We start from the raw sequence: 24160 nt of genomic DNA on the forward strand, positions 1-24160 counted from the left end.
ACATTGTGGGTAGGGAGCTAGTGAAACCTCAGTTAAATAAGGTAGAATCCATACAGAACTGGTCCACTAACCAAAAAGCAGATGAGAGCATTTCTGGGCATAGTTGGTTACTACCGAAGGTTCTTCCCCAACTTTGTCACCATCGCTACATCATTGACTGGCTTAACAAAAGGCAGGAAGTCAGTAATGATCAAATGAGGTGGCGGTGGAGGTGGCGGTGTAGGTGGAATCGGCGGTGGAGGAGGACGAGGTAGCCAACACTGGTTCAAATGTTGGTGGAGAGCGACTCACTCGTGCGTGCTGCAGCTGAAACTCCACTATCGCCTGCTGCTGCTCGCACAGTCTGGCCAGCATGTGCAAGGTGGAGTTCCACCTTGTGGGCACGCCACATATGAGGTGGTGAGCGGGAAGGCCAAAGTTACGCTGCAGCGCTGACAGGTGAGCAGCAGCAGGGTGAGGACTCTGAAAGTGCGCACAGACGGCCCGCACTTTCTGCAGCAGCTCTGGCATATCGGGGTAATTTTTAAGGAATCTCTGGACCACCAAGCTCAGCACATGCACCAGGCAAGGGATGTGCGTCAAACTGGCTAGGCCCAGAGCTGCTATGAGATTTTGCCCATTATCGCACACCACCAGGCCAGGCTTGAGGCTCACTGCCACCAACCACTCATCAGTCTGTTGTTCCATGTCCCTTCAAAACTCCTGCACAGTTTGGGGTTTTTCCCCCAAAGGAAAGTTTTAAAACTGCCTGCTGTCGTTTACCCCTGGCTGTGCTGAAGTTGGTGGTGAAGGTGTTACACTGACTGAATGAGGAGGCGGTAGAGGATGAGGAAGCGGAGTAGGAGGAGTTATCAACAGTTAGCAACAGGAGGCAAACTGAAGCGCCCTACAATCCTCGGTGGTGGAAAGACATGCGCCAAACTGCTATCCGCCTCAGGCCCAGCCGCCACTGCATTTACCCAGTGTGCTGTTAGGGAGATATAACGTCCTTGACTGTGCTTACTGGTCCACGCATCCGTAGTTAGGTGGACCTTGCCATAGATGGCGTTGTGCAGTGCACACCTGATTTTGTCCCCCACTTGGTTGTGCAGAGAAGGGATGGCTCGCCTGGAAAAGTAGTGGCGGCTGGGCACGATGTACTGTGGGACAGCCAATTCCATCAGGCTTTTAAAACTCTGCGTCTCCACCAGACGGAATGACAGCATTTCAAAGGTGAGGAATTTTGAAATGCTGGCATTCAGGGCCAGGGATCACGGGTGGCTAGGGGGGTACTTCCTCTTCCGCTCCAGTGTTTGGGAGATAGAGAGCTGAATGCTTCCATGGGACTTTGCGGAGATGGTTGGTGACCCAGGTGGTAGTGTTGCTGGCAGATCCTCTGTTTGCGGATTGGCAGGTACTACTGTCACTACAGAGGTGGATGAAGAGGCCGAGACTGCAGCAGAAGAGTTAGCAGGAGGAGCCAGAGACCTTTCTTGGTTTTTGAGGTGTCTACTCCACTGCAGCTCGTGCTTTGCACTTAGATGCCTGGTCATGCAGGTTGTGCTCAGGTTGAGAGGGCAAACCACTCGTGTCTTGTCATCAGCACATTGTCTGAAGAACTGCCACGCTAGGGAACTCCTTGGACATGGCTTTGGTGTGCTCGGTCCCTTGGTGTGTTGGGCAGTAGCAGGCGTACTGTGTAGGGGACGGATGCTCCGCTTTTGCACCCTGCTCCCTCTTCTGCTGTGCTGGTGGCTCTGTGCAACCACCTCCTCTTCCTCCGAACTACACTGGTCACCTGCATGATGTTGATTCCATGTGGGGTCCAGGACCTCATCATCCTACACATCATCTTTCACCCAGTCTTCACCCCTGCCCTCCTTGACGGTCTGCACAGTTGCCAAAGCAGCAGTAGTTGGCACCTGTGTTTTGTCATCATCCGAGACTTGCTGCGATGGTCCTCCCATGTACTCATCATGAAACAGAAGTGGTTGGGCATCAGTGCACACAATCTCTTCCACTTCTGTGGAAGGGCTAGGTGGATGGCCCTGGGAAACCCTTCTAACAGAGTCATCAAAAAGCAAAAGAGACTGCTGCATGGTTTAGGGCTCAGACTGCTTGGCTGATTTGCAAGGGGGTGATATGAAAGACTGATGGACATCGGGTGCAGGTGAAAACTCAGATTTTTCATCAGGAGACTGGGTGGGAGACAATGTCAAGGAACCGGAGGCACTGTCAGCAACCCAATCTACTATCGCCTGTACTTGTCCTGGCCTCAACATTCATACAGCCGCATTAGGCCCGACCAAATACCGCTGCAGGCTCTGTCACCTACTGGCACCTGAGGAAGGTGTTTTACTTGTGCGTGTAGCTGGCACAGATCAACCACGTCCTATCCTTGCAACAGGAGCTCCACCAGCAGCACCATGACCGGAGCCATGTCCCTTCTTTGATGTTCTCATCATATTTTCCAAATTTAGGATCTTGCCCTAAATGGGTGTTTTTGCAAAATCAGAATATACCCAGAGTATGTAAACTGTGTATCTCAGAGCTACAGAAATGCCGAAAATGCTATTAAAAAAAAATTTTTTTTACCTGATTTTTTTTTTTGAATAGCACAATAGAAGAAAAATATATAAATTGTGTAACGCACACCTCCACATATGGAGAAAACACTGCAAAGTTATTTTTTGCACTAAATGGGTGTTTTTGCAATAGCAGAATACACCCAGAGTACGTAAACGGTGTATCTCAGAGCTACACAAATGCCGAAAATTAAAAAAAAATGTTTTTGCCCTGAATTATTTTTTTTTGAATAGCACAATAGAAGAAAATATATAAATTGTGTAATGCACACCTCCACATATGCAGAAAACACTGCAAAGTTGTTGTTTTTTGCACTAAATGGGTGTTTTTGCAATAGCAGAATACACCCAGAGTATGTAAATGGTGTATCTCAGAGCTACAGAAATGCCAAAAATGCTATTCAAGAAAAAAGTTTTTGCCCTAATTTTTGTTTTTGACTAGCACAATAGAAGAAAAATATATAAATTGTGTAACTCACACCTCCACATATGAAGAAAACACTGCAAAAATTGATTTGTTTTGCCCTGTTTTTGGAAGAGCAGAATACACCCACAGTATGTACAGGGTGTATCTCACAGTAACATCTGCAGTGCTGGTGCACTGAGCTTGCAGATAAAAGTTATATTTTCTCTGGCACTGGACTCATGGCAGTGTAAAAAGACTGTGCACTGCAACCCAGCCAGGTAAATCTATGTAGATCACTGAGTTATTAGAATATATTTCTGAATCTGGACTCCTGGATAATTCTCTCTCCCTCAAAGCAGCAACAGGAACCTTGCCCTACACTGTCTATCGTTTCTTTCAGTGCAGTGTAAAATCGCTGACTAATTAGAATAGATTTCAGAATAGGGACTCCTATCATGTAATTCTCTCCCTCACAGCAGCAGCAGCCAGGAGCCTTTCCCTACACTAGCTAAAGCAGAGTGACGTGCTGTGCTGTGTGCCTCTAGCTTAAATAGAGGCTGGGTCACATGCTGCACTGGCCAATCACAGCCATGCCATTAGTAGGCATGGCTGTGATGGCTTCTAAGGGCACACCAGTTAAACAAATGTTGATTGTCTGCTGCAGGGCTTTTTAAAATGTGCCATTATGTTGCCGAACACTGGACCCGAACCCGAGCATACAGTCAATTGTTCGGGTTCGGGACCCAAAAATCCAAAAGTCCGGTACGAACCTGAACTTTACAGTTTGGATTAGTTTAACTCTACTTATTTTTGATATGCTTAAAGTTTAACGATTTTGCACTCGGTCCTGTGGAGCTACAATCCCCCAAACTTTACTATATATATATACTAGTCTGACCGAATATATATATATATATATATATATATATATCAAATACACCGCCACTAACTAACCTGCCTGACTAACCTCAATCTCTCTATTACCCTCCATTATAACACACTATATGGGCGCTGTGTAAGCAGCCTTATATAGTGGGGACGTGGACTTAGTCTCCCTGAGCCTATGATTGCCTTTGGCTCTCGCTGAGGAGTGTGATGTGATTGGCCAAAGCATGCAGGTCAGGTGTATGCTTTGGCCAATCATCATACAGCAATGCACTGCGGTCTTGCAGTGTATTATGGGGTGATCAAATTTACTGTTCTGCGAACGCCTCATAAAATTTGAAGCTCATCCTTAACTAACATAATAGTCCACCAAGGGCTCAACATGGCTACAAAGATGCCAGTTATTTTTCGTTTATACCAGCAGTAGGTCAGCTCATGGCCATAGTCTACAAACCCTTCCACTCTCTGGCAAAGCATATTCCTTTATATAAAGAATATATACAAATCTATAAGGGAGTTTACTATATTGAGCACAATACGCATAGAAGACTTAGAGAGGATTGTGTTTTAATCAACAAAATAGGATTTTCACTTTATGAAATGCCTAAACCAGTAACTGCCTGGTTATAGAACAAAATGTTTTTCTTTGAGGCCAACATGCTATCCACTCTGCAGATAATATTATAAATTTAGAAAAAAAAAGCTTTGATCTCATGCCGACAAATCATTCTGCTAGACTAAACTACAGCTGGGAACCAAAGACAGAAAAAAAACTCCAGTGACCAGCGATTATAGGGTTAATGTTATTGAATATATACCACACATATCGTCTATAAAAGCTGCTGATGACCTATGTGTGAATAAAATGTAGCATATGTCACAGTTTTTACTTTTTTTTTTGAATGAATATGCTACGTGGATAAATATTAATCATTTCCATATAGATGTGATTTGTGCTCTTTAGAAAGGGTCCCAGATGGCTGAGAGTGCTAATTTCAATGTGACTTATCTAATTGGAAAGCGGAAGAAAGCACTTCCTTTGTTATTCTGCTTCCAGATGGAAAATTTTAATCTCAGTCAATGTGCTTGCTCAGTTTTGGAGAGTTTTGTTTAAAAGGAGCACACTGCTCTGCATACATAACAAATAGTAACAAGACATACTTTAATAGATGATTCCATTATTTCCTTCTGCTACAGTATTTTTCTCAGTCTAACTATCTACCCAGAGCACTGATCTCTTTTCCTTTGTAACTCAACTCGTTTAAGCAGCTTTAATGTTACTGCACATTGTCACAAGCAAGAACACTTCTTCTCTGACCTATATCATCCTTTGGCAATGCTGGCATTTGTCACTGTGTTTAATAGTTAGGGTAGATTCGTTTTGTCTTTCTTTACCCGTTATTAACTCTTAGTGTTGATTTTTCTAAAATGCTCTAGTAATGGGTAGCAGCCATTGCATGCTTATACCAAGTTCTGATTACAGCAGTGGGTTAGCAGAATAGACAACAGGAAATGGTCTCCTGATTTATTAAAGCTGATCTTCAGGTTTTAGTGAGGTTTAAATTGTTTGTTTGAACCAAGCTGATCCAACTGAGATAGTATCTTCATTTTTCGATGAACCCTCTGTGTCCTCCATAAACTGTATGTAGCTACATACAGTTACAACTACATACAGTATACAGCACTGTGTTCTGGCAGCGGGATGGGAATTTCCCCTTGCTAGAGTTATTGCTACAAGGAGGGTTAGGGTTATGATTACAGGGAAATATAGTGTTGGGGTGATACTAATTCAGTGGTTTCTGGTATGGTTAGAATTACATGGAAGTTTAATGTGAGGGTTATAATTGCAGCGGAGTTTAATATTAGTGTTGTGATTACAGATAAGTCTAGTTCTGGGGCTTTGGTTACACAAACGTATAGTATACGATTTATGGTTACTGAAAAGTTAAGTATACAAACTACAGAAAGGGTTATTGTCAGAGTTATGGTAATGAGTAGGTTTAGTGTTAAGACTATGGTTGCAAAGTGGTTAATGTTTGAGGTATGGTTACAGGCTGTTTAGTGTTAAGGCCATAGATGTGGATGGGTTAGTTATGTCTACAGGAAGGTTTACTGTTAGAGGTATGGTTATAGAGAGGTATTTTGGGTAAGGCATCTCTCTCTGTATTTCCTATGGTTGTAGCTAGGCTTTAGTGTTAGAGTTATGATTACAGGGAGATTTAGTATCAGGAGCTCTACATTTTAAATTAGCAGCTCAGATTTGACCAGTTACTATATCATTAGTATTCTCTCCATTCTTTAAAAATCGAATCATTGGTGTCATAACTAAATCAAATTCTTAAAACTTCTAATGCTATAGTTATATACATTTTTTTTGCTAACTTTAGCTTGAGGTACTGGGGATTTTGTACACACCCAAAAAACGCAGGATGTGTGTAGTACGCCCAATCTTTCTGCCCTGTTGCTGCATTCTCCCGCAGTTTTCGTCAATTTCCAATAAATAAAATAGCAAAATTAAGCCAAGAGTTGATGTATACATACAGCAGCTCTAGAAGCTGCTGCTGTCAAAAAAGGCTGCCTGAAGCAGTGTACACCTTTCAGACTAAAAATACATATAAATTACTATTTTTACTTTTGTATCTACTCTGATCCTTCAGGTCAAAGAAATGGGCTTTGATCTACAGTTGTCTGGTAAAGATACCAGAAGAACATTTGTAAATAAGATTCCCCTATCATCATATCAATATATCAATCTCTAGGATTTCCCACTATCTCTTATGATCACCCAGCTGTATAAATCCCCTGATGTACCTTCTAATCGTCTCGTTCTAAGAGTTCAAGTATTCCAGACCTAGAACTAGGGATGAGCTCAAAGTTTGGTCCAAATACAAATTCATACTAAACATTGGTTGTTTAGATGCTTTTTTTTCTCCCCTAAAATCGATTCTGGACTTAAACGGTCCTGCATAAAATAGGGAATGGGGAACCAATTCATTTTCTTTGTTGTCTTTATATGGGATCCTCCTTGACATCCATACCCCTAAGGATAGCATTTTGGTATATCATTTTAGGGGTGCCCATGCTGCTTTTCTTTTGTGTGGGGGTTCCCCATTAACATCTTTCTTTTATATCAGACCCTAATCTAGGATAAGTGTGTGGTATACATGAAGCAACAGAAGTAAGTAGCCAGGAGCTTTCAATTTGCTGCCAATCTAAATAGCCTTTATTTTCTTTATATATGTCAGTTTTGCTAAAGTAAGTTGTATACATCATACAAATGTGGCACTTCACAGACAGGTTAAGGGCATCCCTCAGGCCTCAGGCATGTTATTGGAATTTGCATGTCATCCTTGAAGCTTTATTAACTAGTAGCTGACCGCCGGCTGTCAAATGACGGCCAGGCAACGCACCTATTGTGGTGGGAGGCCATCATATGATGGCCTCCCGTTTAAACAGGGAATGCGCGCGATCATGCGCGCACATCCCTGTTTCTTCGGTGGCGGCGTGTCACGGAGACACCGCTCGCCACCGAAGGGGGTGAACAGCCATTGGTTATGGCTGTTTATCACGTGATCGGCCGTGATGAAGTCACGGCCGATCACAGATGGTCACACCCCGACTGTGCACGGCGCATGCGCGCGATCGTGAGCAGGCTGCGCGTGCACGTCGGCGGTGGCGTGTTCCCCGGGAACACTCCTCGTCACCGACGCTGGTAAACAGCCATTGGCCGGCTGTTTACCCATGTGATCGGCTGTGATCCTTTCACAGCCGATCACAAAAATGTAAACAAACCGCGGTAACAAGATGTTACCGGGTTCTCCTCCTCACACGCTGATCGTGTGTGAGGAGGAGATTGTGGTAACATCTCGTTACCGCCTACAGTACACATCAAGCACACTGATTGCCCCCCCCCAATAAAGAGGACCTGTCACCACTCCTCATAGTACATGTCAATCACAGTCCATCAGAGTACCTGTCACAGTCCATCAGAGTATTTGAGTACCTGTCACAGTTCATCTGAGTACCCGAGTACCTGTCACAGCCCATCAGGGTACCCGAGTACCTGTCATAGTTCATCTGAGTACCCGAGTACCTGTCCCAGCCCATCAGAGTACCTGAGTACCTGTCCCGGCCCATCAGAGTACCCGAGTACCTGTCCCGGCCCATCAGAGTACCCGAGTACCTGTCCCGGCCCATCAGAGTACCCGAGTACCTGTCACGGGACATCAGAGTACCCGAGTACCTGTCACGGCACATCAGAGTACCCGAGTACCTGTCACGGCACATCAGAGTACCCGAGTACCTGTCACGGCCCATCAGAGTACCCGAGTACCTGTCACGGTCCATCAGGGTACCCGAGTACCTGTCACAGTCCATCAGGCTACCCGAGTACCTGTCACAGTCCATCAGGGTACCCGAGTACCTGTCACAGTCCATTAGAGTACCGAGTACCTGTCACAGTCCATCAGGGTACCCGAGTACCTGTCACAGTCCATCATGGTACCCGAGTATCTGTCACGGTCCATCAGAGTACCCGATTATCTGTCACAGTCCATCAGAGTACCCGAGTACCTGTCACAGCCAATCAAAGTACCCGAGTACCTGTCACGGTTCATCGGAGTACCCAAGTAGCTGTCACAGCCCATCAAAGTACCCGAGTAGCTGTCACGGTTCATCCGAGTACCCGAGTACCTGTCACAGCCCATCTGAGTACCCGAGTACCTGTCACAGCCCATTTGAGTACCCGAGTACCTGTCACAGCCCATCTGAGTACCCGGGTACCTGTTCCAGTCCATCTGAGTACCCGAGTACCTGTCCCAGTCCATCAGAGTACCCGAGTACCTGTCACAGCCCATCAAAGTACCCGAGTACCTGTCACGGTTCATCCGAGTACCCAAGTAGCTGTCACAGCCCATCAAAGTACCCGAGTAGCTGTCACGGTTCATCCGTGTACCCGAGTACCTGTCACAGTTCATCTGAGTACCCGAGTACCTGTCACAGTTCATCTGAGTACCTGAGTACCTGTCACAGTTCATCTGAGTACCCGAGTACCTGTCACAGTCCATATGAGTACCTGTCACCGCCCTTCAGAGTACCCAAATACCAGTCACCAAGCCATCAGAGTACCTGACACCAGGCCATTAGAGTACCCGAGTTCCTGTCACCAGGCCATCAGAGTACCCGAGTACCTGTCACCAGGCCATCAGAGTACCCAAGTACCTGTGGTGGTGGTTGAGAAATGAGATGCGTAATTTTTGCTCGTAGAACGTCTGAAGGTACTACATCAACGTTGGTGCTCTGTATGTGGCCAGGCTGTGTAAAAGTCTCACACATGTGGTATCGCCATACTCGGGAAGAGTAGCAGAATGTATTTTGGGGTGTAATTTGTTGTATGCATATGCTGTGTGTGAGAAATAACCTGATAATATGACAATTTAGTAAAAAAAAATAATAATAAAAAAAAAATCTTCATTTTGCAAAGAATTGTGGGAAAAAATGACAACTTAAAACTCACCATGCTACTTACTTAATACCTTGGAATGTCTACTTTGTAAAAAGGGGTCATTTGGGGGGTATTTGTACTTTCCTGACTTGTTAGTGTCTCAAGAAATGAGATACACCTGATGTACTGAAGGCCTGATCAGAAGTGATTAATTTTCAGTGACTGGCACCATAGTTTGTAGACTCTATAACTTTCACAAAGACCAAATAATATATACTAATGTGGGTTATTTTTACCAAAGATAGGTAGCAGTATAAATTTTGGCTAAAATTTATGAAGAAAAATTACTAATTAGCAAAAATTTATGACAGAAACAAAGAAAAATGCTTTTTTTTCACAAAATGTACGTTTTATTTTATTTATAGCACAAAAAATAAAAAACCCACTAGTGATTAAATATCACTAAAAGAAAGCTCTATTTGTGTGGAAAAAAGGACGCAAGTTTCATATGGATACAGTGTTGGATGACTGAGTAATTGTCATTCAAACTGTGAGAGCGCTGAAAGCTGAAAATTGGTCTGGTCAGGAAGGGGGTGTAAGTGCACTGTATTGAGGTGGTTAAAATCTCTCCTCCCCACCAAAACTATAATTTATTTATTTTTTTGCTGTGGTACATATTCTCGTATTATATTTCTCAAGGCACCCCCCCCCCCATGCCATTTGTTTTGACAGTTCCTTGCCTATTAGCCTAGAAAATGGCCATTACTGTTTATACCATTTGGCTGCCATTGTCTTCAGTGGGGTTCAAGTTGGCATATGAACTTCAGTCATGTTCACAAAATCTGCCTTGAACCAAACCTTATTTAGCACCACTGATCTAAACAATTTTACACTCATGTCAGATTTTCATACCCTGTGCTATGAATGAAAATAATATGTTTGCAGAGATTTTTAAATTTAAAAAATAATACAGCATCATATTTTATATTTTTATTTCTTTACAATTTTTAAAGGGCTGAGCCAGTTCTTTCCCGGATACAAGAAAACAGAAAAAGAGTCATATTACCATCCATAGACAATATTAAACAGGATACATTTGAAGTTCAGCGATATGAAAATTCAGCACATGGATACAGCTGGGAACTTTGGTGCATGTACATAAGTCCTCCTAAAGACTGGTGGGATGCAGGGGACCCATCTTTACCAATAAGGTTGGTGAATGCTAACATGCATTTTGTTGTTTTCATTTATTAACTTATGTTACAAACACATGATGATAAATTACCATACATTATAAAGTGTTTCTCTACTTTATATGTTTTTAGAAATATTGGAAACTGATACACTGGGAAGATTTATAGAAAGTAATCTAGAAACGAGAAAGGTTTCCTGAAAAAAGAATGTATATTAGCTTCCAGAAAATCAGAATTAAGATGAGTGGTGTTAGAAATTAAAAGGCTTGTGAGTTGCACACATAAGAAATGCAGGTCAGCCTAACAAAATCTCAGGAAAAATTAACAACTAACCCAATTCAAAAGGTGATTACAACAGTTATTAAAATGCACATTACATTGACCAATGACTGAATTGTGCTAATTCATAAAAGCTTGCAACTTCTGTTATAAAAAAATATAAACTACTTTTACAAATAATTTTAGACATTAAAGCATTGGGCAAAAAATACTGAGCACCAACTAAAAACTTTCAGCGATACTTTTGGTCACAGTTTGAATAAGATTAACATTTCACATTGCTATCCGTTGTACATAATGTACTTGTACTGTATAGTCATAATTTTTAAGTTCTTAAACTTTATAAGGAGTCCACTAACCATTACTTATATCTGAATGCATGCACAGTACATATATATATATATATATATTATACTATAAGTACAATATACACACAGAGACAAAAAAAATAAGGCCCCTGTCTGCAGCTGAAGTGGGCCCACTGGCATTTCAGTATATGACACTACATGCACAAAAAGTGGGAGGATTTAGATCAAATATTCAATGGATTACACCATCATAAAAAGCAACAGGAGTGTGTCAACAGCACACCATTGTCTCCTTTCAGTATGGCTTTAGTTTTGCATCATCAGGCTTGGGTAACCCTGCATGCCCCAGAAACATTGCAATTTATTTTGCTGATGCAATAATAACTCCAATATTTTGTCTGAGTACCTTTTTAGTATGCGTCAGAGATATTCTATCATTACATAAGCAGAGACATGCAGCATCTCCATGTCTTTACCTGTTTTACACGTAATCACCTTACAAAGCACACACTTTAAAAATAGCATGATCAAAAGTGTGCGGAATATGTATATGAGCATTACCAAGATAATAGAATTGTTGTGTTTTTTCAGAGGGAGCAAGTAATTAATTAAATCAACTAACCCCAGTAAAGTATCTTTGAAGGAACATGGTAGGCTTTGTGTGACTCTGGTTGACATTTTTAATAAATACAGTTTAGTAGCTTTAATCACAAAAACAGCTTTATGTAAGTTTGCCACCATTGCTGAGACAAAGTCTCCCAACTAATAATAACTTGGGAAGCAAATGGCATATTTTACTGGTGGGTGGTAAATAGATGGCAACTCTTTTTTTACAGGGCACAGCAGATGTGATATAACAGCACCACTTACCATTACCACTGCCAAGCCACTACATTTATATGTGGCAGCTGTTTTCAGAAAACCTTTATAGGAGACATAGGGGGTTATTTACTAAAGGAAAATCCACTTTGCACTGAAAGTGCACTTGGAAGTATAGTCGCTGTAGATCCGAGGGGGACATGCAAGGAAAATAAAAAGCATTTTAGCTTGCACGTGATTGGATGATAAAATCAGCAGAGCTTCCCTCATTTCAGATCTACCCCTTAGATTTAGAGTGACTGCACTTTCAAGTGCACTTGCAGTGCAAAGTGGAGTTGCTTTTCGGAAATAACCCCCATAAGATCATTATATGTATAGCTAATAAATGCATGTAGCTGCACATTTAATTATTGACACTTAAGATTAGTCTACATGCAAACCCAATGAGAAGCCTGCCATATCTTATTACATTTATACCCCTATGACAAGGTCAGTTTATATTTTTTCATTAATCTAGAAACATTTGACAAGGAGCCAAGCATTCATTTTAAACACTGTCACCCCCAGAAACAAATTTATAATCACACTTCTGATGTCAGACCTGTAGAAGATTAATTCTAAAGTCAAGTATTTTATTCAGAAGCAAATGCTAACGTGATACATAGGTGTGAGTTTAGTAGGACATAGTGAAAGGTGAATAAGTATTTAATTTATTTAAAATGAAGGAGCTACAGGTATGCTTACTATGGTGCTTATATTTGCCTTGTCTCACAAACATATATATTTTATGTGATTGTTTCTTAACATATCTGTAGACTTGATTGTTGACTCTCTGAGGTTGAATTTTAACCACCACAATGATAGATTTAGACTTTGGCACTTTGGGGTTGAAACAGTGCATCCATTACATAGTGCAAAAACGTTGATTATCTGCATAATGCACTAGTGTCTGCTTAATTGGTTTTAACACTGAATGCTATAGGATCTTTGCTGCATTATATGGCCTTGTTATATGGCAGCTGGTAAGGGACCAAAGTCCAAAGTAGTAATAGTGTTTTTTTTTTTATCTCTGGCTTCTAAATTTTTTTAATTTTTGTATTTCTGTATTAGCAAATTAAAGTGTGTTTAAAAATCTATCCACATTAATGAATTAATTTACAGAATTCAAATCAGTTTAAATATCTTAAATAACATAAATGTGTATGTATAGTATATATTTTTTTTTTAGGTATCACAGGAAAGGGTTATCTGTATACTTTTTTCTGTCTGTGTTCGTTTGGGGAGGGGGGAATTCCCTTCATCCCATTCCCATCGTATGCTGGCCATAGATGAGTAGTTTATTTATTTATTTATTTAGTTGTTTATTTTCGTTCACGTGGCTGGTTAAACAAAGCAAGCAATCAGATTGCTTCATCCACACAATGAGGTGGATGAAGGCATACCCCCACTGAAATATTGTATTCTGACAGCGGGACTTGAACCAGTCAGAATACATTCAACAGCAGCTGCAACCAATTCACTGCTGATTGATGAAAGTATTATAACCCATCAATTCAACAGATGTCAATCAAATGATGGAGCTCTGTTGAGCAGAGACTGCCACACACTGATTGAAATTTGGCCAGTCCCTGCTAAACCAACCACATTTAAATCTGTCTATGGCCAGTTTTAGAAGGTTGTCACTGGAACAGGTGTCCCCTTTGAAAGATTTACTCTCCAACTGTAACATGTTGGATTTCCCCTTACTCCTATTTTCAGTTAATGGTCACCAGGACAGTTAATCTACCTTCAATCAACAAGAAAAACTTGACAATGATTCAAATTTTTCTCTAAGTTATCCAAGACTACAGAAAAAAAAAAAAAAAAAAAGATTTAGCTGGTCATACACTTTTAATGCCCTGTACTAAGCATCATTACTTTAGACAGCTTTGAATGTTTCAGAAGATTTCCTTTTCAAGTATAGTATATGGGAATTTTCTGAAACGAATCACTACTAGTTTAGCATGTGGTGGTTCACTGGTTCATTAATCTGCAATTACACCACCATGTTTTTCTGCACCCAAGTCACCGCAGTTAGAATTACATTGTATTAAGTAGGCATGCGCATACCTTTTACATACAAAGTCCTATTAATTATGACTGGAGTTTAGCCTTAAACCATGTTCATCTACTTTGAATATTTAAATAAGTATGTCTGCAGTCTTAATTATTTCCAGATCTATTTTCTTTTGGCTTTTTCCTTCTGTATTACCTGTTTCCAAAAGGGTGCCAAAGCAAATGGCAACACTGCTTATTGATTGTATTCGTCTATAGCTGATCCATTATTTGTCAAGATAGTGAATTATTTATTGGAAATATCTTACTCGTCAAAGGATAATTTTGTAAAGGGAAACAGTATGTTCCAAAAAGGTAGTAATATGTTGAATGTACTACTGGCTTGAGGAAATATCCCATTATTAATCAATGTGAATGGCAAAGTACAGACAGTCCTAGATTTTATCCATTTTTAGTATCATCATTTCAAGGGAAACAATTCAAAATGACCACAGCCATTGCTAAAGGGTAAGGTTATTGTTAACAGGAATGTGAGTCACAAATTACAACCACTGTGGGGGTCATTCATTATAGCGCCAGGAAGTACTGCACACTATTACATATAATAGTGTGCATTTTAGGCAATTAGGATTTCAACAGGCGAACGTGCGAATGAAAAAGAGCGATATTAGCAGTGAACATACGCTAGTAAATTCTGAAATCAGCGCTAATTAATGTTTCCGATGCCAATTTTTAGTTATTATATAGCACTGCACTACAACCATGATCCATGTATGTGAAAGAAACCATTTTTATGTGAGATGTGCTCTATCTCATGTGCATCTATTGATGTATATTGCAATTAATATTACAATTTTTTTACCTTCTTTTGCTATTGAATGCAGTTATAAATGATTATTACAGAGTAATGTCTGCTATTCTGTAAAGTTACATGTATTGAACATTTAGGTTACCTATTTGTTGTATCTTGTTTTTTTTTTTTTAAATAATTCTCCTTTAAGGTGGGGTTTTAGGGGACTTGTCCTATGCCTACATACTTTTGCTAATAGGTGTCCCTTATGCCCATCTCAAAAAGTTGGGAGGTAAGAAATCGTCCCCTGAAGTCACCCAAAGTAGTGCAGGAAATACTTTTGGATATCTGTGCGGCATTGCACCAATTCGGTGGCTGACAATTCAGAGCTATGTGAACATGGGTAACTGCATTGCATAGATATGAATGGAAATCATGGGGGGGGGGGGGGGGCAACTTTTCATGCGATTGAGGTCCAAAGCTGCATGAAAAGTCACCCAAGTGTGAAAGTAACCTAATGAGATTAATTGATAACACCTTTGAATTGGGCCCTATTTGCACTTGTGTGACCTTAAAATTGCACAGCTTTGCCGTGACTTGAAGCAATGCCTGTGTAATCTACTGGTGTATGGACCTCAAATCACATCAAAGTCAAACCAAGGTAGTGCAGGGACAAATTTCAGGATGCACAAGTGACAATAGGGCCAAATTGTTATCCATGAATCTCATTCACACTGCTACGACCTAAAAGTTACACTATTTTGCTGCCACTTTGCCGCTGCAACTTGGCCCCAACTTCTGGGAATGTCTGTGTAATATAGCAACCTATATACCTCAAGTTACATGAAAGTCACACCAAGGTAGTACAAAGACTACTTTGAAGTTGGTGGGACTTGAAGTAGCACAGATATGAATGGTTATCATCATACAACTCAGAGAGTCACATTTGCTCACCCAAGTGTGAAACAAGCCATATATATATATATATATATATATATATATATATATATATATATTAAATATTAATAAAAGCTCTCATTTATATTTGCATGATCATTATATTTGCATGATCCTTGATGATTTACATCAGCAGAACAAATGCAGGAAGTGATATGTGTGCACATGGGCCAGAAGAAAATGTGTAATGATGCCAAACAAATCAATGAACCCCACCCACACCAAATCTAACTACCACATCCACCCCCACATTGAGTAAGCATAAGTACATATCCTAGACATACTTGGCAAATGAGCAACATCTCCTACTTGCTAAAGAGGGACCTCACCATGTCCACCTAGACATGGTGAGACATGATCCTGACCAGCATAGGCACTTCCTAGACATGATCCTGACCATCACAGGCACTTCCGGGTGATTACGTTGACTCATTTCCAGGTCAGAAGGTGAAACCACGCACTTTTGATCGCAGCTGCGAATATTTGATCACAACCACAATTAGTCTTTTTTTTATTTTTGTTTATTTACAGATATGCAAATCTGTATTTCTACATATGATAATATTTGAAGGCAAACTTAAGGGAGTTTGACAAGAAATGGTGTCCCTGGGATTGCAGCAGATGAATTACAAAGACAAAAGCCCAGTTTGAGCCCTGATTCACACTGACAGCGGGAAGAAATCGTGTGAATTCAGATGAACTCACACGATTTTATTCCCGCATGTCAATCCAAACTGCGGGGGGGAATTTCAGAGAAATCTGTGCAGGTTTCTGCACAGATGTCAATTGAAATCGCACCCCAAAGTCACCAAAAGTAGTACAGAAACTACTTTTGGAAATTGCAGCGCAGCATCGATAAGGACAATGCAATTGCCGTCAAACTGAGATGTCAAATTTCACCAATGTGAACCAAGGCTGGCACATACAACACTGCCTATCCACCAGACTAATTCATTATCTGCAATTCTCCACAGCTGTTATATACAAAGACTCCCCCTAAACACCTTTATCATTTATTTGCAATTGTGCTGAAGAGATTAGATTTTTGGAGCACAATTATATCTTAGAATTTCTTTGGGTATAAGATATTGCACTTCCCCAAATCCACCACCCCCAAAACAACAAACAAGCTCAATAATGCACTTTTATTTTGCCAGCAGAAACAACACTGTGTACATTTACTTGCATAAAAAAATATTCTACAGGATATACGGTGCTACATTTAGCAAAACAGTTAGCAATTGAGTTTTAAGGGCCCTGATCATAGGAGCTTACAATCTAAAATTTGTCTAAACTTTAGAGTGAACACAGGTTTACTTTCAGTGTATAACGGGCAGCACATCACATTTTTATCTGCAAAATTATAAACATACTTAACAGTCATTATTATTACAAAGCATTCCAACATAATATTAAAAAGGGCACATATTCAAACTATAACACCCGCCACTACCCCACAATCCACACACATAGATTGGGGAGTATGTTCTGCTGGAAGCTCCATTTCTGTGTACAGGGTTAAGCAATGGGATGAGTAGAAGGTCAGTAGATACTCCCAAACCATGAATGCTTGTTCAGACAGGAATACACACACAACATTGACAGCATGGCCACATAAACCCACTTTTGATGGAAGAATTTCAGCAAAAAACCCTAGTTGAGCATTTGTCAATATGCACAAAATTATTCCACAAATCACAGCAAAAACCCTTCCCGCTTCTCGGGCCAAACAAACCCCCCCCCCCCCCTGCAGTGCTTTTATATAAGGTTGCATTGTTAGCAACCTGACACATGCCCAATAGAAGTACATGCCCACCAGTACCTTTCTGTACTGGGAACACATAATACTATTTGCAACTGTATTAGCCCTTGGCTATGTGCATCAAATCTTCAACTACAGGCCAAAGATCGAAGGCCATTTGCATGAATATAAACAAAGCAACAGTTTTCTAAGCATATGTACCTGTGCAGTGTAAGCCCTACAATTTTAAATGTCCAAGTCCCTGGGCATGACTAGTGCTAACCAAAGCTTTCTTTAACCACTTGCCGACTGGCTCACGCCGATATACATCAGCAAAGTGACACAGGTGTTCAGAACAACATACCCGTATGTCGCTGCATCATCGGCTGTTTCCACAGACTCAATGTCTGCCAGTGGCCCGCAATCATGATACGGAGAGGCAGAATGGGGAGATGCCTATGTAAACAAGGAATTTCCCTGTTCTGCCTAGCAACATGACAGGGATCTACTGTTCCCAGTGATTGGGAGCAGTGATCTCTGTCATGTTCTAGTGAGCCCATCCCCCCTACAGTTAGAACACGCCCAGGGAACACATTTAACCCCTTGATCGCCCCCTAGTGTTTAACCCCTTCCCTGCCAGTGACATTTACACAGTAATCAGTGCATTTTTATAGCACTGATCACTGTATATTGGGCAGTTAAAATAACAGAGTGCTGTATAGCAAATAAGGGCTTGGTCAGGAAGGGGGTAAATCCTTCCAGAGCTGAAGTGGTTAATATTGACTGGACCTTGGGCAAACATTTCCTTGGGCCCCTTCTTCCATGCAATTTCACTCTATATCTGCTCTGAGACATACAATAAATAGCAGCTAGACTTAACCCCTTCCCGACGAGCGTACGCAGATCTGCGTACTCGGCTTCCGGGGGGTATACCGGGATGATGCCCGCACCTGCAGGCATCATCCCGGTACCGTTTTGTTCAGCGGGCGATTGGCTATCCAGCCATAACAACCAATGCAGCTAAAAGCCGCTCGGCTGTTATGCCGGAGGAGTGGGAGGGGACGTCCCCCCTCCCGCCGCCTCCCGCCGCTGTTACCGGTGCTCCCGTTCGATCGGGAGCACCGATTCAACTTGCGCTGCCTCCGGCCGCTGGGGAGGAACTGGAACGAAGCTGTAATCGGCTTCGTTCCAGTCTCCTCATAGTAAACACGGAATGACGTCACTTCCCGTTTACTCGGCTGCCAATGGCGCCGGTTTTAAAAAAATATCCGGTATTCAGAATCGCCGTTTTCGGCGATCTGAATACACTGAAGTGTAAAGGAGGGGTGGGGGGTCTTTTAGACCCCCGATCCCTCCATAAAGAGTACCTGTCACCGCCTATTACTGTCACAAGGGATGTTTACATTCCTTGTGACAGCAATAAAAGTGATCAAAATTTTATTTTATTTTTTTAAACAATTTAGTCATTTTAAAATAAATTAAATAAATAAAAAAATAAAAAAATTTTTTTAAAGCGCCCGCCGTCCCCGCGAGCTTGCAAAGCAAAGAAAACGCATACGAAAGTCGCGCCCGCGTATGTAAACGGTCTTCAAATCACACATGTGAGGTATCGCCGCGATCGTCAGAGCGAGAGCAATAATTCTAGCACTAGACCTCCTCTGTAACGCTAACCTGGTAACCGTAAAAAATGTTTAAAGCGTCGCCTATTGAGATTTTTAGGTACCGTACTTTGTCGTCAATCCACAAGTGCGCGCAATTATAAAGTGTGACATGTTTGGTATCTATTTACTCGGCGTAACATTATCTTTCACATTATGCAAAAAAATGGGATAATTTTACTGTTTTGTTTTTTTTAATTCATGAAAGTGTCCCTTTTCCCAAAAAGTTGCATTTAAAACACCGCTGCGCAAATACCGTGTGACATAAAATATTTTTTATTCTCTAGAGTCTCTGTTAAAAAAATATATATAATGTTTGGGGGTTCCAAGTAATTTTCTAGTAGAAAATATGGATTTTAACTTGTAAACACCAAATTCCAAAAATAGGCTTAGTCATGAAAGGGTTAAAATCAATTTACTGAATCAGATCAGGCAGTGATTGTGATTGGCTGGCAGAGGTTACAGTGTATCATTACCACTCACTGACTGGCTGCTAGAGTTTACAGCACACCTTATGGCTTACTGTTTATTTTCTAGAGGTTACAGCACATGACTTCTGCTTGTTTGGTTGCTAGAGATTAAGGTGCATCAATACTGCTCACTGATTGATTGCTAGAGGTTACTGGACATCTATTTCACACACTAATTGGTTTTTGGAGGTTACTGCACATTAATAGTGCTCATTGATTGGTTCCTAGAGGTTACTGCATATCTTTACCGCTCAATGATTGGTTGCAAGAGGTTAGTGCACAGCATTACTGCTCACTGACTGGTTGCTAAAGGTTATAGCACATCATCTCCTCACTCCCTGCACACCATGGACTGGGGAGGTGAGGGGACCCATCAGTAGACAGAAAACTCCTAGGAATCCTAGGACTCCTGGGATCAGTGGCAATGCTAGGGGGTTGATAGGATCAGTGGCACCAGTGGGGGGATAGGATTAGTTAGGAGGCAGTACACTGTGGCAAATTCTGAATCATGTAGAGCAAAGCTGGAAACCTTTGGTAAGTATATAATGGGGGATTCTACCAATCAAATTGGGAATTTACAGTGACCACCAATGTGAGGGGGGATTTACACTGACCACCATGTAACGGGGGGATTTTACGCCACCCACCAATAGAAATTGGGAATTTCTACATTGACACCAATCTAATGAGAGCATTTAGACCAACCACCAGTGTAATGCGGAATATAAAATGACCTCCATGTAAAGGGGAATTTACACTGACAACCATTGTCAAGGAGATTTGTACTGATCACCAATATAAGGTGACACTTCTACACCGACCATCAATGTTAGAAGGTATTTACACTGAACAACAGTGTAAGGGCAATTCTGCACTTAGCAACAATGTAAAGGGAAATTGACACTGTACACCAATGTTATGAAGAATTTACACTGACAACCAAGTGAATGGGGGATTTATACTCACCACCACTTTCAAGGGGGCTTCTTCATGGACCACCAATGTAAGGGAGAATTTCGAAACTGACCACAAATGCAAGTATATATTTTTTTTAATGACTGCCAATATAAAGAGGAGTTTCTACACTGGCCACCAATGTAATGAGGATTTACACTGACCACTAATGTAATAGGAGCATGCACAGTAACCACCAATATAAAGAGGGATTTGCACTGACCACCAATTTAAGGGGGGACCTTCACACTGGCCAGTAGTGTGAATGAAAGGATTTGTACATCGAGCCCCAATGTAATTAGAAGATTTACACTGACCACCAATGTAACTGAGACATTTAGCCTGCGTTCACATTTGTGTGTGGTGGGAATACATGCAAAATAGCTTTCCTGACACCACAGAAACATCCTGCCCTTTAGAAGATACACAGCAGTGTCATTAATTGTTAATGAAACCCTCATGCATCAGCTGAGATGTGCATATTCACATGCACCAAAATGTTATTTTGCACCATGTTATTTTGAAGAAGGGTTCCAGCTCCAATTTGTTTACCTTTGCAGAACAGGCTGATGTTAGTCTTAATGAATATAGTAGAAAGGGAGGAACCCCACTGTACCCATATCCAATATCATAGAAAAGGATTGAGAGATTTGGACAACTCAATCAATAAAAAGTGGATTTTATGGGCACAACATGAGACAGTGTTATTTAACCACTTTCAGACCGGACCATTTTGTTGGCTTAAGACCACACCACTTTTTGCAATTCAGCACTGCATCGCTTTAACTGACAATTGCGCAGTCGTGGCTCCCAAACAAAATTGACGTCCTTTTTTTCCCACAAATAGAGCTTTCTTTTGGTGGTATTTGATCACCCCTGCGGTTTTATTTTTTGCGCTATAAACAAAAATAGAGCGACAATTTAGAAAAAAAACACATTATTTTTTACTTTTTGTTATAATAAATATCCCCCAAAAATATATAAAAAAAAATGTTTTTCCTCAGTTTAGGCCGATACGTATTCTTCTACATATTTTTGCTAAAAAAAATTGCAATAAGCAATTATTGATTGGTTTGCGCAAAAGTTATAGCGTTTACAAAATAGGGGATAGTTTTATGGCATTTTTATTAATAATTTTTTTTTACTAGTAATGGCAGCGATCAGCGATTTTTATTGTGACTGTGACATTAATGCGAACACATCGGACATTTTTGACACATTTTTGGGACCATTGCATTTATGCAGCAATCAGTGCTATACAAATGCACTGATTCCTGTGTAAATGACACTGGCAGTGATGGGGTTAACCAGGGGGTGGCAGTGTAGGGGTTGTGTTCCTAAGGGCGTTACTAACTGTGGGGGGATGGGCTGTGTGTTAGTGAACACTTATCTCTGCTCCAATCACATGGAGCAGAGATCAGCATCACTTGTTGCTAGGCAGAACAAGGCAGATTCCACGGGACCAGCGACCGGACTCACGGGGTCCCGACCGTCACGCGAGCACGGGATGGCAGAGCGGCATATAGAAATGGACGTACCTGTATGCCAATATGCCTGCCCGTGCCTTTCTGCCGACGTACATCGTCGCGCGCCGGTCGGGAACTGGTTAAAAATGATATAAATCTTTATTACAAAATATGCTAGTTAGAAAACATAAAACAGACATAAACACCTAGCTGACTGGCAGGCTCAACAAGTACCCAATAAATAACGCATGGAAATGTGAATATAGTATAAATCCATGTGGACATATATACTGTACAAATATTTCAATGAGTAAGGTTCATATATTCATCCATGCACTCTGATGCCCTGTACACATGGTCGGACTTTCTGACGGGAAATTTGCGATCGGATCTTGTTGTTGGAAAATCCGATCGTGTGTGGGCTCCATCTGACTTTTTCCGTCGGAATTTCCATCACACAAAGTTTCAGAACACATTGAATTACAAAAAATTACATTTTGATTCCATATCACATTTTTTGGGCTCAAATTACGATTATTTGGAAATAATAAAAAACACACAAAATAGTGACCCATTTTAAATTTGCATCAGTAATGGTATTGTTTGTGGTTTGTAAAAACACTTGTGCAAGTTTGGGTAAAGATTTTTGTGAGATGGAGAGAGTAAGGCCCTTTTCCCACGGACGGACCGATCAGGTCCACCTGACAGTTTAGGCGAACCTGAACGGATATTCCATACAGGCCTATGGAGTGACGGATGTCAGCGGTGACCATGTCCGCTGACATCCGATCCGCTAAAATCAGACGTATGGCGATACGTTCGCATCCATCCTGGACATGCTGCCCATTTTTGTCTGATCCATCCATAAGAATCAGCGCGCTCTGACAGGCCCCTCCCAACTCAGTGAGCAGAGATGGACCTATCATCCGCTGGCTCAGTGGAGATCAACGGAGAGATCTCCTGCTGAGCTGGTGGACTCTGCTGAGCAGATCCACCTCGTGTAAATGAGGCCTTACAAGTGAAAATGACAGAGAAAAATACATTTTACCAAAACATCGAAACATTCCACATTCTAGCATTCTTAAAAACAAAATAGATGAGAAAAACAAAATAGAAACAGCAACATTGTTGTAAGGAACATTTATTTCAGAGAAAAATACATTTCATCTCAACATTAAAAGTATTTTTTTGGATGAATGGCTGAAACTTGCATTGGACTATAATAACGCCGATATTCATTCTCCAAAAATGCATTTTAGCACAATGCTAATTTTGGTAATTACTATAGCGCCTTGTAAAAACGCCCCATGGAAGCTAAAATGAGAGCTGTTTGCAGGTCTGAAAATGCTCAGTTGTGTTGGCACCTAGCTGTACAGAGACGGGGAATTTATCTCTTTTCAGACTTTTAAAGATATTTCAGTGTAGAAATCATTTTTTAACACAGTTTAAAAGCAGATTATCATTAAACAATATACTGCATATTTCAGTACCATTTAGGCAATTATATCATGCTCTAAACATTATTTCAATGTGCACTACTGCAGGTTTTATCAGAGAAAGGGTTTGTGCGCTATTTGTTTTCAGGGAACTATAGTAAATTCAGTTTTGGGAGTATTTTTTTTTTACCAGCACTATAGCGAATACCGTTTTAGCACTAATTAGCACGATTAGCACTAAATATCGATAATTTGAGTTAGTTAACACAGTAGCGCTATAGTAAATTACTCCTTTTCTGTTCATGCCATTTATATTATTAATATTCCATTTAGGTACAATCTATAATAAAGATATACAGCAATAATAAAGTTTTGACTAACATTATAAATTGATCTATAAAGTTGTTTTTAAAATTGTCAAGTCAATGACACGAGAGTTACTACTAAAGAACTTTTACTGTATATACTGTCACTTTTATTTAAATATTTTTTTTTATAGTTTAATGTATAAAATACAGCTTTAAAAAAAGATGGGCACACAAATAGGGTCTGCCAGTACCATAAAAGTGCAGTGCACAAAAGCAGAATTGTATACGTTAACCACTTAAGCCCCGGACCAATTTGCAGCCAAAGGACCAAGCCCCTTTTTGCGATTCGGTACTGCGTCAATTTAACTGACAATTGCGTGGTCGTGCCACGTGGCTTCCAAACAAAATTGGCATCCTTTTTTTTCCCA

General features: G+C 40.9%; 1 protein-coding gene across 1 annotated transcript in view; it reads left to right on the plus strand.

Annotated features, from left to right (window-relative positions):
• The window catches only part of GALNT17 (polypeptide N-acetylgalactosaminyltransferase 17), a 636606-nt gene that overhangs the window by 296163 nt on the left and 316283 nt on the right, over window positions 1–24160 (plus strand). The window contains exon 5 of the mRNA XM_077482320.1: window positions 10312–10509. Within this exon, the coding sequence (XP_077338446.1) occupies window positions 10312–10509 (198 nt within the window). The remainder of the gene's footprint in view (window positions 1–10311; window positions 10510–24160) is intronic.

This window comes from Lithobates pipiens, unplaced genomic scaffold, assembly GCF_037356315.1.
Source record: "Lithobates pipiens isolate NorthernLeopardFrog02 unplaced genomic scaffold, aLitPip1_a1.2 Scaffold_16, whole genome shotgun sequence".
NCBI classification, from domain to species: Eukaryota; Metazoa; Chordata; class Amphibia; order Anura; family Ranidae; genus Lithobates; species Lithobates pipiens.